The 15773-nt window shown below is 35.0% G+C and overlaps 1 protein-coding gene across 8 annotated transcripts in view; it reads left to right on the forward strand.

Annotated features, from left to right (window-relative positions):
• The window catches only part of PCDH7 (protocadherin 7), a 423650-nt gene that overhangs the window by 360246 nt on the left and 47631 nt on the right, over positions 1 to 15773 (forward strand). Inside the window, exon 3 of one of the 8 annotated variants that reach the window (XM_063619463.1) lies at positions 13402 to 13764. The exons of the other annotated variants lie outside the window; for them this stretch is intronic. Within the exon in view, the coding sequence (XP_063475533.1) occupies positions 13402 to 13454 (53 nt within the window). The 3' untranslated portion in view covers positions 13455 to 13764. Of the gene's footprint in view, positions 1 to 13401; positions 13765 to 15773 lie in introns of those variants that run through there. 8 annotated transcript variants of the gene reach the window in all.

Here is a 15773-nt window from a genome sequence, read left to right on the forward strand (position 1 = left end):
TAATCATTTATTAAATATCATGTGTTCTGGGTCAATACTTTTGCCATTTAGCCTATTTATTATGTTTATTATATTCAAAGAATATCTATTATTCAGTAATTAAACTTATAAATTTGATGTATAGTTTTGATGCAGATTATTAAAAAATACCACTATTTCAGATGTAACTATATTTAGAATAAATCTGAGCTGACTATATTTAGAATAAATCTGAGCTGACTATATTATGGACATATAAAATACTAACTGAAAAGGAAGGCTGCATTTGATTGTCAATAATGAATATAAGAACAGATTGCAGAGAAATATGTAAAGGTTGGAAAATATAGGTTCATTTGTAGGGACAGGAATTTAATTTTTCTGCATTATAGACTAAGATGTGAAATTTGAAATTAGTTAAAAGTATGGCTATTGAGCTTTACTATAGAAAAGTTAAAATTGTAGTTGAATACGAGTGTAATGTGTTAGTCTGTTCTTACATTCCTATAAAGGAATATCTGGAGTGGGCAATTTGTATTCAAAAGAGGTTTAATTGGCTCATGGTTCTGCAGGCTGTACAGGAAGCATGGTGCCTGCATCTGCTTCTAGTGAGGGGCTCAGGGAGCTTATAGGGAACTGTAGCTCATGGTGGCAGGCAAAGGGAGGCAGTGTCACATAATGAGAGCAGGAGGAAGAAAGAGAGAGAGAGAGAGAGAAAGGGGGAGGGGAGGGGAAAGGGGAGGAGGGGAGGGGAGAAGAGGGAAGGGGAGGGGAAAGGGGAGAGGAGGGGAGGGGAGGGGACAGGAGGGGAGAGGGGAGGGGAAGAGAGGGGAGGGGAGGAGACTAGAGGAGAGGCACCACATACTTTTAAACAACCAGATCTTGCATGAACTCAAAGCAAGAACTCACTCATCACCAAGGGGATGGCACTAAGCCGTTCATGAAGGATCTGCCCCCGTGGTCCAAACACCTTACACCAGGCCCTACCTCTGTAGCCGCCCAAGGGGTTCACCTTGCCGGCTGCCTAGACAGAGCTGATTCATCAAGACAGGGGAATTCCAACAGAGAGAGTAATTCACACAGAGCCAGCTGTGCAGGAGACTGGAGTTTTATTATTACTCAAATCAGTCTCCCTGAGCATTTGGGGAGCAGAATTTTCAAGGATAACTTGGTGGGTCGGGGAAAGCCAGTGAGCCAGGAGTGCTGGTCAGAGATGAAATCATAGGAAGTCAGAGCTGTCTTTTTGTGCTCAGTCAGTTTCTGGGTGGGGCCACAAGATCAGATGGCCAGTTTATTGATTTGGGTGGGGCCAGCTGATCCATCAAGTTGCAGGGTCTGCAAAATATCTCAAGCACTGATCCTAGGAGGAGTTTAGGGAGAGTCAGAATCTTGTAGCCTACAGCTGTATGACTCCTAAGCCATAATATCTCATCTGGTGGCTAATGTTAGTCTTACAAAGGCAATCAGGTCCCCAGGCAAGAAGGAGGTCTGCTTTGGGAAAGGGCTGTTACTTTCTTTGTTTAAACTACAAATTATAAACTAAGTTTCTCCCAAAGTTACTTCCACCTACTCCCAGGAATGAACAAGGACAGCTTGGAGGTTAGAAGCAAGATGGAGTCAGTTAAGTTAGATCTCTTTCACTGTCTCAGTCATAATTTTCCAAAGGCAGTTTCACTTCCAACACTAGATATTACATTTCAACATGAGATTTGGAGGGGACAAATATCTAAACCATCTCATGTAGGATGTTTACATCAACTTTCCTAATATGGCAATTGATTAACAAGTGTTAAACTAGCATCTTGACTTAGCAACTGCTCAAATTCATTATAAAGTCAAAAATATATTGTGACATCCTACACATCAGACTCTTTTCTCTCTCTCTCTTTTTTTTTTTCATCTCTTCCTCTTCACCAGGAAATCTCAGGCTTTCATTTACAAATGACCATGTCAAATCTGTTGATGACAGATTTAGTGCCTAACAGGAAGATACTCTTTAAAGAATGCCAGGAAGTAACAAAGTAAGTTGAAAAAGCAAAATTCTGGATTTTGTCAGCTAGGAAAGGATCAGGAAACTGAAGGCTTTGAATCAGTTAATCCATTTTATTCCTGGTTTTGCTTTGTTTGGAAAAATAGAATCTTTTCATTATATCTTTGTAGAGGCTTGTTAGGGGAGGAAGAAAAACGAATAAGATTTGAGTTCTCCCTTTATGCAAAGCCTATACTGTCTCACCACTTTCTCCTCTGTTTTTTAACATCCAGACCTGTCTAGAAAAGAGCAGAGTTCCTTTTATTTGTTTTAAATAAGAAATTAAAATAGCTACAAAAAGCCTAATTCTTGACCTACAGCATTTCAGAAAACTTTTCAGTCGATGATGTCCCACAGTTATTTTAAGTCTGTTTTTGCATGCTGTGTGTCTGTGTGTGCATATCTGCACACATGCACACCATTACCTCATCTCATTATATATACAGATGTATTATCTATACACCCAGAGATTTGTAGGCTAAAAAATGCTTGACCCTAAATGTATTATCATACATAATAAGTATTTTGTTTTGCCTTATATAAGATTTGAGGACAGAGGTGTATTATATGGTATGTATAGAGAAAAGTAGTATAGAGAAAATTCCACTTTCAGAAAGAATCAACTTCTGTGGAGATATTTATATGTTTATGTTTCTGTCTCTGTAGTTATAGATACATTTCTTATTTATCTGTGAATGTAAATATGTATTCTTGGCATCTATCTTAAAACAGGGCCACACAATAACATACCTGGCATATTAACAGCTTATGCCGGATAAAGATCAGAATTCCAAAGGGTCAGAGCGAAAGCGCAAGGAATAATACATATTTGATCAAAATTCACTTGTAGACTAAGAGATGATTGGCAGAGAACAAGCAATATTAAGCACTCAGCTCTGCTCAGAGAAACCACAGTGAATACATAGCCAAGAATACCATCTGTTGAATATGAAATTCTTGGATCAAGACATTACAGATACATTTCCCCAAACAGCAGGGACAGAAGTCTTTCTGGAAACAAAATCACAATAGAGTTGCAGAAAGGTGAAGTGAGAGAGAGGCAAATAATTGTTCTTTGCATTGTGGGGAGCAAATTATTACTGCTAGTGTGGAGTGTGATTAATTACATGGCATGGTTCACGGTGGTGGTAGTAAATAAACATACAGCAGGTAGTCACCCTGTTCGAATAATTTCTACATCAGTATGTCAACTACTAGCTATGGGTAGATCAAAATCTTTTTACTCAGTGTGGTGTCTGCACCTTTTTCTCACACTTGGAATTCATTGTGTTCCCTGTCATTCATTATGTTTTATAAAGATAATAGAATGATGGCTGTGTGATATTCAGTAGGAAGATTTATATGAAAAGGTTGATGAATGATAGTATTCTTAAGGAAAAACTCAAATACAATGCTATGAGTTTATATTTGGATCTGGTGTTCTCAGAAAAACCATGTTTTTCTATGCATTAAAATAATACCTTTACTAGAATGGACCTGCATCTTTTTTAGGAAACCAATCTGGTATCTAGAGATAGATAGTTGTTGACATGGAAAGGATCTCTGTTAATGAGAAGAGGCATAGAATGGTGGGCAGGGACGATGACACAGTAGGAGAAATAATAGTGAATACACAGCTATTAATGAAAGGACCTCGATTCCTTTAATTGCACACATTGAGAAAAGATGGAAACCAATATGAAGGGAACTAAAATGTCGATTAATTCAGAATTTCATCTTGTCGCAGTTTTTGCATTCAGACGAATTACATTAAAACATTTTATTTTTACTCTGAAAAGTTCTATACTTCTGTTCAGTTTTCTGGAGTGTCACATATTAATAGTGGGATATAATCATTATTAACATGTGGTAGGTGCTCAATAAGTAGTTGAGAAGAAATATAATGATCATACAATAAAAGCACTCCTTTAAATGCTTTTATTTATTAACTCATTTAATTCTTATAACAATTCTAAGGAGTAGATGCAATTAGGATCGCTAATTGTTTTTGTAAGGAAACTAAGGCAGATATTTTAGGTATAATGCCAAAGATCACCTCAGTTAGTAAATTGATTCAAAATCAGAACCCTTTCTCCAGATTCTGTTTCTGTCTACTTTGCTATATTGTTTATTCAAAGAGCCATGGTACCCTTTGAATGTGTGTTTTTAGGCCCATAGTAGACATTCATAATGAGATTATTTGTCTCACATGTTTACACAGAGCATCCATTGGGGACATTGTTATTATCTATTTAGAGGATAATAGAATTGCTTCTGTTTTCGTCTGTTAATTTTCTGTTAATTTTGAGAGATGCGTATGACTTTAGGTGTCCTGTTAATACTTCTATCAACAGATTACAAGCTACGTGAAGAGCAGCATAGTTATTTGGGTGAACTTGAATTTGTAAAACAACTACTTAGAGAAAGTTTAGTCACTTTCCCTTGGCTTTCACTGAGACTTTCTTTATATCTCATACATGCCATAAATTTTGCTTTGTGTTGTATTTGTATATACCTTATCTCTCCTAGGCCTCCTGAAGGCAAGAGTTATTATTTAATGGCCTTTATAATTTCAACTACCACTGGTAAAACATACATAAGTCAAACATATCAGTAATAATTACCAAAATTAGCAATGAAGAGAACATCTTATATTGTGATTTTGCCTAAAAACGTTATTGCTGAGTCTTTTAAAAGAGTGTATTTGTTTTTTTAAAAATGTCAAGTGCATCTGCTGTTTTAGAATTTCTGTATCTATTTCTGCCATTTTTTAATGTAACCAAATTATGAGTCATCTTTTAAAAATAAGTAACCATAATTCTTTTCACCTACGTGGTAGAGCGTAATAAAAACTCCAAGAATCTTAAGTGTTTTCAATGATAATGTTAAAATAAGTTGTTATGCTTTAACTACTTTAATTACATGTTACAGTATATCATGTGTAACACCTAAAAATATCTTACTTTAGGTATTCTATCTTTGCTTCCTAATATGGTGTGTTTGCACTGCATTTTTTGACTGTTTCAGGCATGCTATCTTCTAATTCTGACTCAGTCAGAAAATAGCTAAGAGCACCACTTCTTTGCTTTAGATAAGTGAGTTTCTGGTCATTCATCACCTCTCCTACTGAAAATGACCACACTGCAGGGACATTGTGTTATTGGCAAAAGTTGACCAAGTTATATACCAGTAGTTATAATTGGACTATGTCTTTAAAACATTATGTTTATATTATAAACCATAAAAATGTTACAGTTTATAATGAACATAATATAATATATTTTAGGAATAGAAAAAGAATTTGTAATAAATACAGAAAAAACACATATGCCTTTTAAAGGCCACCCTGCTATTTTAACAGTTTAAGGATTTTTGGATACTTTACCAAAATATAAAATGCCAAGAAAATTTTTTTCTTATTTTTTTAATTTTTCTTGGCATTACTTTTGTGTGAAGCTGGGTAAGATTGTAAATTAATCTCTGTACTGAAAAGTGCTATATTAGATGCTGTGTATAAAAATCAAAAAGAATTTAAATCATAACCGTGTTTTAATATTAAATTCCCAGTATAGAAATATTAAAGCTAAATTCAGAATAGTGACATATTTAGATATGTTTTCTTACTTGAGAATTTCTAAAGCCATTTATAAAAGCTCCGTGTAACAATTTTCATTTTTTCCCCATAATTTTACTTAATGATGCTCTTTGAATAGTAACTTTAGGTAATGGAGAAGTAACATTATATTCAGAGGACCATCAACTAACTCTCAAAGTATTACAACAAGGAAAAATCTGTAAAATCAGCTGTGTTAATGAGCTCAGCAGTTTAGCTTTCATACATTTCTGTGGAGTACATTTGCTAATTTTCTTTTACAGGCCACAGATAACTTAGTAAGATTTTTAGAGTGCGTTGTCAGATGTAATTTGACCTAATAATTACCCTTAAACATGTGATTAAGAAACACCTGACTCAGATGTCATGTACATAGGCAAACCACAAGTCATCACCCCTTTCTCTCCTTTGATTTCGGTGGCCAAATGCCAAGTCAGCAGGCTATGAGAACTGGCCTTCAGGAATAACCTGCCAGTTTATAGCTTATTCAGGTCATTGCACCTATATCAAGTAGGCGTAATAAGAGAGGATCCTTGGATGTGTGCAAGCATTAAATGTATACATGGTTCTGAAAGACTTTATGAAAAAAAAAGAATTCTTTTTTTAGAAAATGTTTATTTTTAATTTTGTGGGCATATAGTAGATGTATACATTTATGAGGTACGTGAGATATTTTGATGCAGGCATGCAGTGTATAATACTCTCATCTGGGTAAATGGATTATTCATCACCTACAGCATTTATCCTTTGTGTTACAAACAATCCAGTTATGCTCTTAGTTATTTTAAAATGTTCAATTAAATTATGTTTGACTATAGTCACCCTGTTGTGCTAGTAAATACTAGGCCTTACTCATTCTTTCTAACCATTGAAAAAGGAATTCTTTCCCCACAAAAACCTTGTAAGCTGTCTTTAATATACATGCAAACAAACATTTGTAAAAAGGTAATTCACCACTAAGAACATTTGCAGTTTCACTAATTTGGACATATAATCTAAGGATGGCAAAAATATTTTTCTTCCTCTATAACTCAACATCAACTTTCATATATTTTGATCATTGTTTTTTAATCTTTGAAGTTCACAAATTGATGAGAAGCATAGTATTTTTTAAAGATATTTCTGGACTATGTTTTTCTGTTCTAAAATGTATTGACTAATGCTTAAGTCAATAGTTTAACTCCATGTCTCCGTTACAGAACACCTATGAAAAGTGTTATTTAGATGCATTTTTATGCCTCCTCGAAGCTCATGATGTATCCACATTTTTTAAAGATACAAAACTGTTGTAGTTAAAAACAACTTTATGAAATACACTTGATGAAATACATTAATAATTTATCTCTTAATATAATGAGTATTTTGAGTGAGATAATGATTAGTCATTTTCAACATTCATTTCTAGCCCAGTTCATTTTTTAGACTTTCCTTCTCCAAAAACTTTTCTGGACATGTCTTTATTATATCCTGTCACCAAAACCTAAAGGTAAGTTTCAGAGGTGGCTGAGGGTTTAAGACCCACCATGGGAAATAATGAAATGCCTTCACTGACTGGTAGATGCATCCAAACATATTAAGAATATCAATGGAAAATATCAAATGCATAACTTAAAGTAGCTTTAAGGTGCGCATTTTTAGCATTCATATAATTCTTACCTGTAAAAGATATTAAAATAGCTAATGACATATATATGTATATATGCTTATTGATTTCATTTGTTTGTGAACTTTTATAGAAAAATATTAAAACATAAAAAATGAGAAAATATACTTTTTAATTTGAAAAGGAACTTGAATTCCTTCCTGTGATATTAATAAAATGAAAACAGATTAATGTGGAAAATTTAATTATTTATGTTATCCTAAATATCACCTGGATTTACAGTGATTTTTCAAACTTATTAACCAATAATTGGTTTAAGGTCTATATTTTGAATGAACCATACTATTATATATTGCTAAGATGAAAAGGATAGCATAAAAATGAATTTGATGAAAAAGAATTTTATATCCTAGTTTAATTCCCATTTAATCTTCTCTCAGTTATTGTGAAGAACATTTACTGAACCAAAGCATAATATGTAATTATACATAAAAATATATAATTCTCACCCCACTTCGACATTTGTGAATAAAGTTTCCACTTAACTCAAGAATTTTACAACTTAGAAACATAGGGAGTGAGATTCTGGATGTATATAATTAAAGAGTAGAGCTAAATGCTTGCATGATTAAAGGAAATGAAAAATTAGGAGTATTTTTAATAGTTGAATTGTGAAATCATAATCAAGCTCAATCTGAAGCACTGTGATTTCCATTCCGGTGGTCGTCTGAGTAATTTCTTGTCTGATAGAGTTACTATTCTTCCCCCACGCATGTGTTTAGATTTTCCATGTATTTTACATTTTGAGAAATTGCCTAATTCCCTGTTCGAAGAAGTGCCTGGTACAATGTTGATGTGCAATAGGATTTTCTTATGAATAAGAAAAGTAATCAACAAATATTTTCTATATATATATAGTCTAAAATGCACATATTCCTATCTCTAAGAAATGAGATTATTCTCTTCCGTATAAATATAAAAGGTAAATGTCAAAATCTTTATCTTCGTTAGCTATGAAGTTGAAATAATAAATGAAATTCAAAGAACCTGCTAGGGATAGACATTGGGGAAGGAAAAACTGAGGAATTAGAAAAAGCTATAAACATAAGATCAGATTCTAACCTATCAGCAGTGATAACATTTTTATTCTCCAGAGAGAATGGGTTACATTTCTCTGAAACTATTTGTTGTATTAAAATCTTAGAATATTACCATTGAAAGGGCCCCTAGAGATCATCTAGACCAATGGTTCTTAAGTGATGTGAGGTTATGAGATGCTTTGTGAATATGATGGGGGTTAAAGACCTTTTTGCTGGAAAATTACACATTTGCCCAGAATCGTGATTTTGCACACAATTCTGCATACATTTCCAGGAATTCCAGTTTAATACAGGCAACCTAAAGATGCAATTTAAGAGCCTCTGATTATTCAAAGTTCATTTTATAAATGGGTTGAATAAACTAGAGACCTAGAGAGAGACCAGCCTCTCTCAATCTAATTACATTGACCTTTCCTACCTCTCCAAGTTGCTTGGCCATTTGCACTGATAATGTTTCAAAGCAATCACCACTTTATGCTTAGTTTGTTCTCATTTCTATGACTGAATGGAAATATGTGGGAGGAATTTCCACTTTCTACCAGAGACTGGTCCAGTTATAGTACACAATTTTGTCTTTATATAGACAAAAATATTGCATTCTGTCATTTATCTTGTATGTGTGAATGACCATTTTAAAGCTTTGTCTGAACCAGGCTGTCCCACTTCTGTATTAAGAGTTTGTGTCTGCATCTATCTTCCAATGAATAACGTGCACAGATAATGTGCAGTAGGGAATCTGTGGTCCAGTGATGGGCACATGGATGATGTATCCTTATTTCCCTCAGATATCACCTGATTTTTAAACAGGTTAGAATGGTGTTTATTATAAACCACAAGGAATTATTTTGAATCTCCTAAAATAAGAGCTGTATGACAACCAAACAATAGTAAGAACACTCATTTTCATTACATTTATTTCACTATAGTTTAAGGGATATCAGTAACAGCACTGTTTGCTTCCCTCTTGCTGTAAGCACTAGTCAAAAGGTAAATCCTATTGTTTGCATTACTCCTGTTTAAAAAGAAGCATAATGAAATTTGGTAGGGAGAAAATGACTTACAGGCTTCTTTCTACTTTTTTGTGCTCCTTAAAAATATACATCTCTGAGTCCATTTCTTGAGGCAGTAGAATACCGTATAGAGCTAGGATTTTCTTGAACAACATAAGGCCCATATTTGTTTTCTACAGCCTTATTTTGAATTTATAGAAATAAAATGCAAGGTGTAGTGAATTTTCCACACACACACACACATTACTTGGAAAAGACATTTGTTAACTTAAAACTTAAACATAAGCTTTTCTTTTATAAAAGCATCAGTGCAAGTATATCCACTACATTGCAAGTCATCTTTGGTTTCTCCTATAACCAATTTAATAATTCTTGGATCTTGGAGAAGTTATACTTTTAAAGGCAACCACATGAGCCAAAGAGTCACTTCTTTCCTCTATCGTTTTTTTTGAGGATTAAGTGAAATTAAATATGGGAAAGCCTATTGTAAATAAAATAAAAGATCACGATATAATATAGAAGTCGATTATAAATTTTTATTAGTGTAGTGTGAGTGTTTCATCACTTAATAACTGGAATTTTTAGGCAATCTTTACCTTCCATTTTACTCAACTTTATGGTGGACATGTTTTGGAAGACATGGATTCAAGGCTCTATCACTGTCTTTGGGGACCTGCTATAACTTCCATCTGTACGATTTTCATATCCTCAAAATACTGATCATAATACTTGCCTCTTTGATATCCTAAGAATAATTGAGTGAAATAACATATGTGAAAACCATTTGTAAATTACCATTACTCAAGAGAAAACATGGTGATGACTCCACCTTCTTGAAATCTCTCAGTAAATGAAGTTGTGAAAACCAATAACATCTGCAGGACCAAATATTTGTATTTGTGCAGATCTCTGCAGCAATCTCTAGAACAGAAACATTCCAGACATCCTAGTAGAAAAATGAACCCCCATCCATTTAGATTTTGCATTAAAATGACAGATTGCTCTATGACTATTACTTACTGGCTATTACATAAGGACATCTTATAACAAATCTGTGAAAGGCTGCAAATGAACAAAGCATATCTTAAAGACTAAAAAAAAAAACTTCACAACGGATTGTGAGGAGAAATGTGTTATTTTCATGGTAAGGAATATTTTAGTTTATACTGCAGAATCACAGACAGGTCACACTGAGATAACAGAGAGCATTTGTGATCAACAGAAGCAAATCAGCAAGGCACATCCAGCAGTGGGACTGGGAGCAGTTTCATAGCATCTGTTAGAGGCAAATGGAACTGGGGAGAGCATTAGCAAAAATCCTGCCCTTCGTCCAGATACCACTGATAGGAAACACATAAACAAACAAAAAAAAAAACTGTACAGTTTAGCTGAACACTGCTCTTCCAATACACTTCCTGCAGCCAATGCACATTTCCTTTTAAATCCTTAAAGACATTCCAGTTAAGTTTGATGATTCATATTACCAACAGCATGATGCCTTAGGGATATGTTACCTAGATTTTGGAAGCTAGCACCAAATACCAATTTACCGTCTAATTCTTCTGCTATTTGAAAAGACAAGGTTCTCGGGTTTAAATATTGATGGCCCAACTGGTAATCTTTTTAGTAAAGGTGTAGCTATAAGGTGAAAAAATCAAATAGAGTTGTCAGGTTTATATTTTCAGAAACAAAAAGACCTTTACCTGTATGAAAGCCAAAGATACAACAGAGAACTGAATTATTGATCTACCAGACAGAATTTTTTTTTTTTATGGCTAAAACCTTAGCTTTAAATATCTCTGGCACCATTTTATTTCCTTTTATTTTAGGTTGTTAATGGTGGTTATAGGAATTGGTTCTATGGTAGATTTTGTAACTAGCTTAAATTATATTTCTTTGGTCTAGTGAGTCCCTCCCTGCCACCCTCACTTTTAACCCTGAAGTATTGAATCTGAGTCTGATTAAGGGTAGGAACCAAAAGGAATGGGAGTAGCTCAATGGGGGTACCTGCAAGGGTTTTTATAGCTTTTCTGTTCCTACTGAGAATCGACTTACTGACCCCAGAACTGTTCTCTGCAGGCCCTTGGAGGAAACCTAGTTTCTTATCAGACATCTGCTCTTGTTGTATCTTTCAAAATAACTTCTGTTAGGGTCGTTTGTCTGGGTCTGTATTTTTGTGACAGAGCAGTATAAAAAATTCATTTTTATTTTTTTTTTTTTTTTTTTTTTTTTTATTTTTTATTTTTTTTTTTTTTTTTTTTTTTTTTTTATTATACTTTAGGGTTTTAGGGTACATGTGCACAATGTGCAGGTTTGTTACATATGTATCCATGTGCCATGTTGATTTCCTGCACCCATTAATTCGTCATTTAGCATTAGGTGTATCTCCTAATGCTGTCCCTCCCCCTTCCCCCCACCCCACAACAGTCCCCGGAGCGTGATGTTCCCCTTCCTGTGTCCATGAGTTATAATTTCAGTATAGATATTTATTCAAAAATTTAAAAGCAGACTCCTCTCCTGGTGAATAAGAGCTAGGTCCTGTCAGAGGGCCAAGGACTGGATGGATGAGGCCTGGGAGTGGAGTATTCAACTGAGATTGTCAGCAAGGGAAATAACATCCCTTTAAAACAGTGAAAAAATTAAGTTCTATTCACTACTATGGTGTTTAGGGCACTTTCTGTTAATTTATGGGCTTTCTCTCTATAGTGTTTCTTCTCATAATTATTACAGAATTGTTGTTTCATCCTTGACTGTTTGTCATTATATTGTTGCTTTGTTATACAAATAAGGTCTTACAAAAAGTTTAAGCAGGATATTATAAATTGTTACCTATGTAAACCTGAAACATTCTTGCCATGATGCTCACAATCATCAGACACTCCATCTCCCTTGGCGTTGGTAATCTAGGCAAATAGCTGCTGTATTAACATTTCAGACCCCTAGTAAGTGCTTAAGTGTTACAATAACATAATTTCACTAATAAGATATAGCTCATCATGCAACACAGGCATATCATATGTGCAAAAGATGCCCTCTAGGCCCCAAGTTATTGCCAATGACTTGCATTATATAAAGTTGTTCTCCTGTTATGAGAAGTTTGGGGGAATTTAGACAGAATTATTTCTGGTCTTTAGAATAGATTCACCTTAGATATTCAATAAAACCTATTTATGTTTACCTTTTACCAAATTTTGAGTCACCTCTTTAATGTAGAAAAGGATGTGATCAAGCATGCATGAAAATAGAAAGTTGGGTCACTGGCTCTGGAGGGGAAAAAAAATTAGGAAGCAATTGAGGGATATAAAAAGGATCTAAAGAAGAACCTTCTTTTCACCTTGTCCCAAAATTCAGAGTAAAAGTAGAGTAGACACTCTCAATTAAATTAAAGGGTAGCAAATTTAGAGTTTATTTTTGTAGCATGTAATCAACCTGTGGGAGCCACAGCCTCAGAAGGTTGAGTTAAATCTATGTTTAGAGTTTAAAAACAAATAAATATTTTATGCCTATAAGAGTTTTGACGATGTTATAGAAATAATCACATCTCATGCTTTCAAGAAAAAATTGATATATGCACAAGAGAAATCTGTTCCCAAAATACAACATAACTGGGATCACCTTGTTTGCTTCCAACCTTAGACAATCCAGATGGGCAGATTCTGGGATCCTTGCTTTCCGTTGGTTAATAACATTAATTATTGAGTTTATTGTGCTCTTGGACAAACAAGCCAAAAAAAACAAAGATTATACTTTCCGTAAAAGTTCATAATTGATCACTGTGAAAATATTAATAAATTCCTTGTTCATGTGCGTGTGTGTGAATAAGATTTTCTGTCAGTGTGTGTGCATTTGTGTATGTGCTTTTCATGAGGTTGTTCATCTGGGTGTATGTCTATACACAGAGAGAAAAAGAGAGACTTTTATATCACTATTATGTAATTTTGTTTTAGATAAAGGTAATTTGCCCCTAGTTGTGCCATCCTGACGTCCATTAAACAATGACAAATAGAAAATATGTGCCTGCTTGCCATTTTTTAGACCATGACATACTTCTATCTTTAAATGTCTAGGCGCGGTGGCTCAGACCTGTAATCCCAGTACTTTGGGGGGCCGAGGTGAGTGAATTACCTGAGGTCAGGAGTTCCAGACCAGCCTGGCCAACATGGTGAAACCCTGTCTGTAGTAAAAATACAAAAATTAACCGGGCGTGGCACACACCTGTAATCCCAGCTACTTGGGAGGCTGAGGCAGGAGAATCTCTTGAACCCGGGAGGCAGAGGTTGCAGTGAGCTGAGATCATGCCACTCCACTCCAGCCTGTGTTGCAGAGTAAGACTTTGTCTAAAAAAGAGAGAAAGAAAGAAAGAAAGAAAGAAAGAAAGAAAGAAAGAAAGAAAGAAAGAAAGAAAGAAAGAAGAAAGAGAGAGAGAGAGAGAGAGAGAGAAAGGAAGGAAGGAAGGAAGGAAGGAAGGAAGGAAGGAAGGAAGGAAGGAAGGAAGGAAGGAGGGAGGGAGGGAGGGAGGGAGGGAGGGAGGGAAGGAAGGAAGGAAAGAAAGAAAGAAAAAGAAAGAAAGGAAGAAAGAGAAAGAAAAACAAAGCACTTACTATGTGAATGTGGCTGATTTTCCTTCAAATATATATATATATAATCAATCGTTTTTCTGTAATTTCCTTTATGAGGCTTATTAATTTTATGTTAAGTTGTTGTCTACCTGATAAGCAAGTATGGAGAAAGTATAATTTAAAAAACAGCTAGCTTATTTGAAAGTCAGGCTAGCTCTGCCCTTTTATATGTGTGTTTTTCTTTTTTCAGACATTAACTCTAATTAGGATCTGCTTGTATCTTAATTATGAGACTCTTTTAAAATAAGGCAGTTAAATAAGACCTCACATACTAAAAATGTAGGTCACTGTTATTGTATCCTTTCTAAGGAAATTTACATGCATCAAGATAAGGTGATTCTTAATTTAAATGAATGATTTTTTAGGAAAGATCTTTCAGGCATGGATTATCCTAATGGAAAGTATTTGGGTGCAGCACCGTAACCCAAACACCTTCATATACTTCCATTTAGGAAACACGTTGCTTGCTTCTTCACTCAGAGAAAAGACAAATGGAATCAGAATCTTGGATTTATGTTCCAGTAGCTACTGCTTCCCACACCCAGGGATGTCACTGCCCACATGGGCAGGCCAGGGCCACTAGTTAAATTGTTCCCATTGTTAAAGCGTATTATCATCTTCAGGGGTATTTTTGCTTCTTGTCTCATGACTGACTAGTGGAAAAAGTCATAAGCTATTTTTGTGAAATGTATTTCTAGCACAATTTGAGTCAGTGTTTAGAAAACATCACATAATAAAAAGGATTATATAGTAAGCACCTACTGTATATCAATTAGTTTATACACATTATTTCTAATATTCCTAACCACCCTGCCATGTAATGTTCTTATGCTCAATTTGCAAGAATTTCCAGATGTGGACCAATTTTTGCAAAGCCAAAAGTTGATTGTTGCTACAAATGGTGGGGAGAAAAATGCTATGATTATAGCATGGACTCTGGTACCAGACTACTTGGATTCACATCCATCTGGTCACTACAACTTTATGATTATTGCAAAGTTATATAACTGTCAGATTGTTTTATAAACACACAATATAAATGGTAGTTTTCAAGAAAGTGAGCCTTGTTTCCCAGAATCCCTTCTGCCTCTGACATGGAATAGATTAACTAGATATGTACAGTACGTGGCCAGCATTTTAATATTGAGTATATTAGTTTACTAGGGCTGCCATAACACAATACCACAGACTGGGAGACTTAAACAGAAATCTGTTGTCTGGCAGTTCTGGAGGCTGAAAGTCAAATATTAAGGTTGAGCAGGTTTGTTTTCACTCAAGGCCTCTCTTCTTGGCTTGCAGATGGTCACTTTTTTGCTGTTTCCTCATGTGGTCTTTATTCTGTGCACACTCCTCTCTCATAAGGACACCAGTCTTATTGGATTAGAGCCCCACTCTTAAGATCTCATTTTACCTTAATCACGTCCTTAAAGGCCTTATCTCCAATACAGTCATGTTGGCGGTGAAGGCTTCAACATAGGAGTTTTGAGGTGACACAATTCAACATATAACACAGAGGGAGAGAACATTTCATTTGCCATGAATACAATCTGTCTAACACTGGTGCACACAGCTAAAAGGTGCAACTGGTGCCTTAGTTATACAGCCTGAAAGGGGGCAAAGGAAAGTCACTGTTACCCTGTGTTGTAGGTCTTGAGTTTCACTCAATCTGCTCTCTGAGTAAAGTGGGTTCCCTTTATACAAGCAGCATATACAGGCTGCAGGGGCATCTGCCTAAAGGTGTTTGCTCTGACTATAGACAGATCATATACTCAGGAAAATCCCAGGAAAACCTGGACAGATACATTCATCAGAAGTAGTAA

The sequence above is a fragment of the Symphalangus syndactylus genome, chromosome 16, assembly GCF_028878055.3.
Source record: "Symphalangus syndactylus isolate Jambi chromosome 16, NHGRI_mSymSyn1-v2.1_pri, whole genome shotgun sequence".
Taxonomy (NCBI): domain Eukaryota; kingdom Metazoa; phylum Chordata; class Mammalia; order Primates; family Hylobatidae; genus Symphalangus; species Symphalangus syndactylus.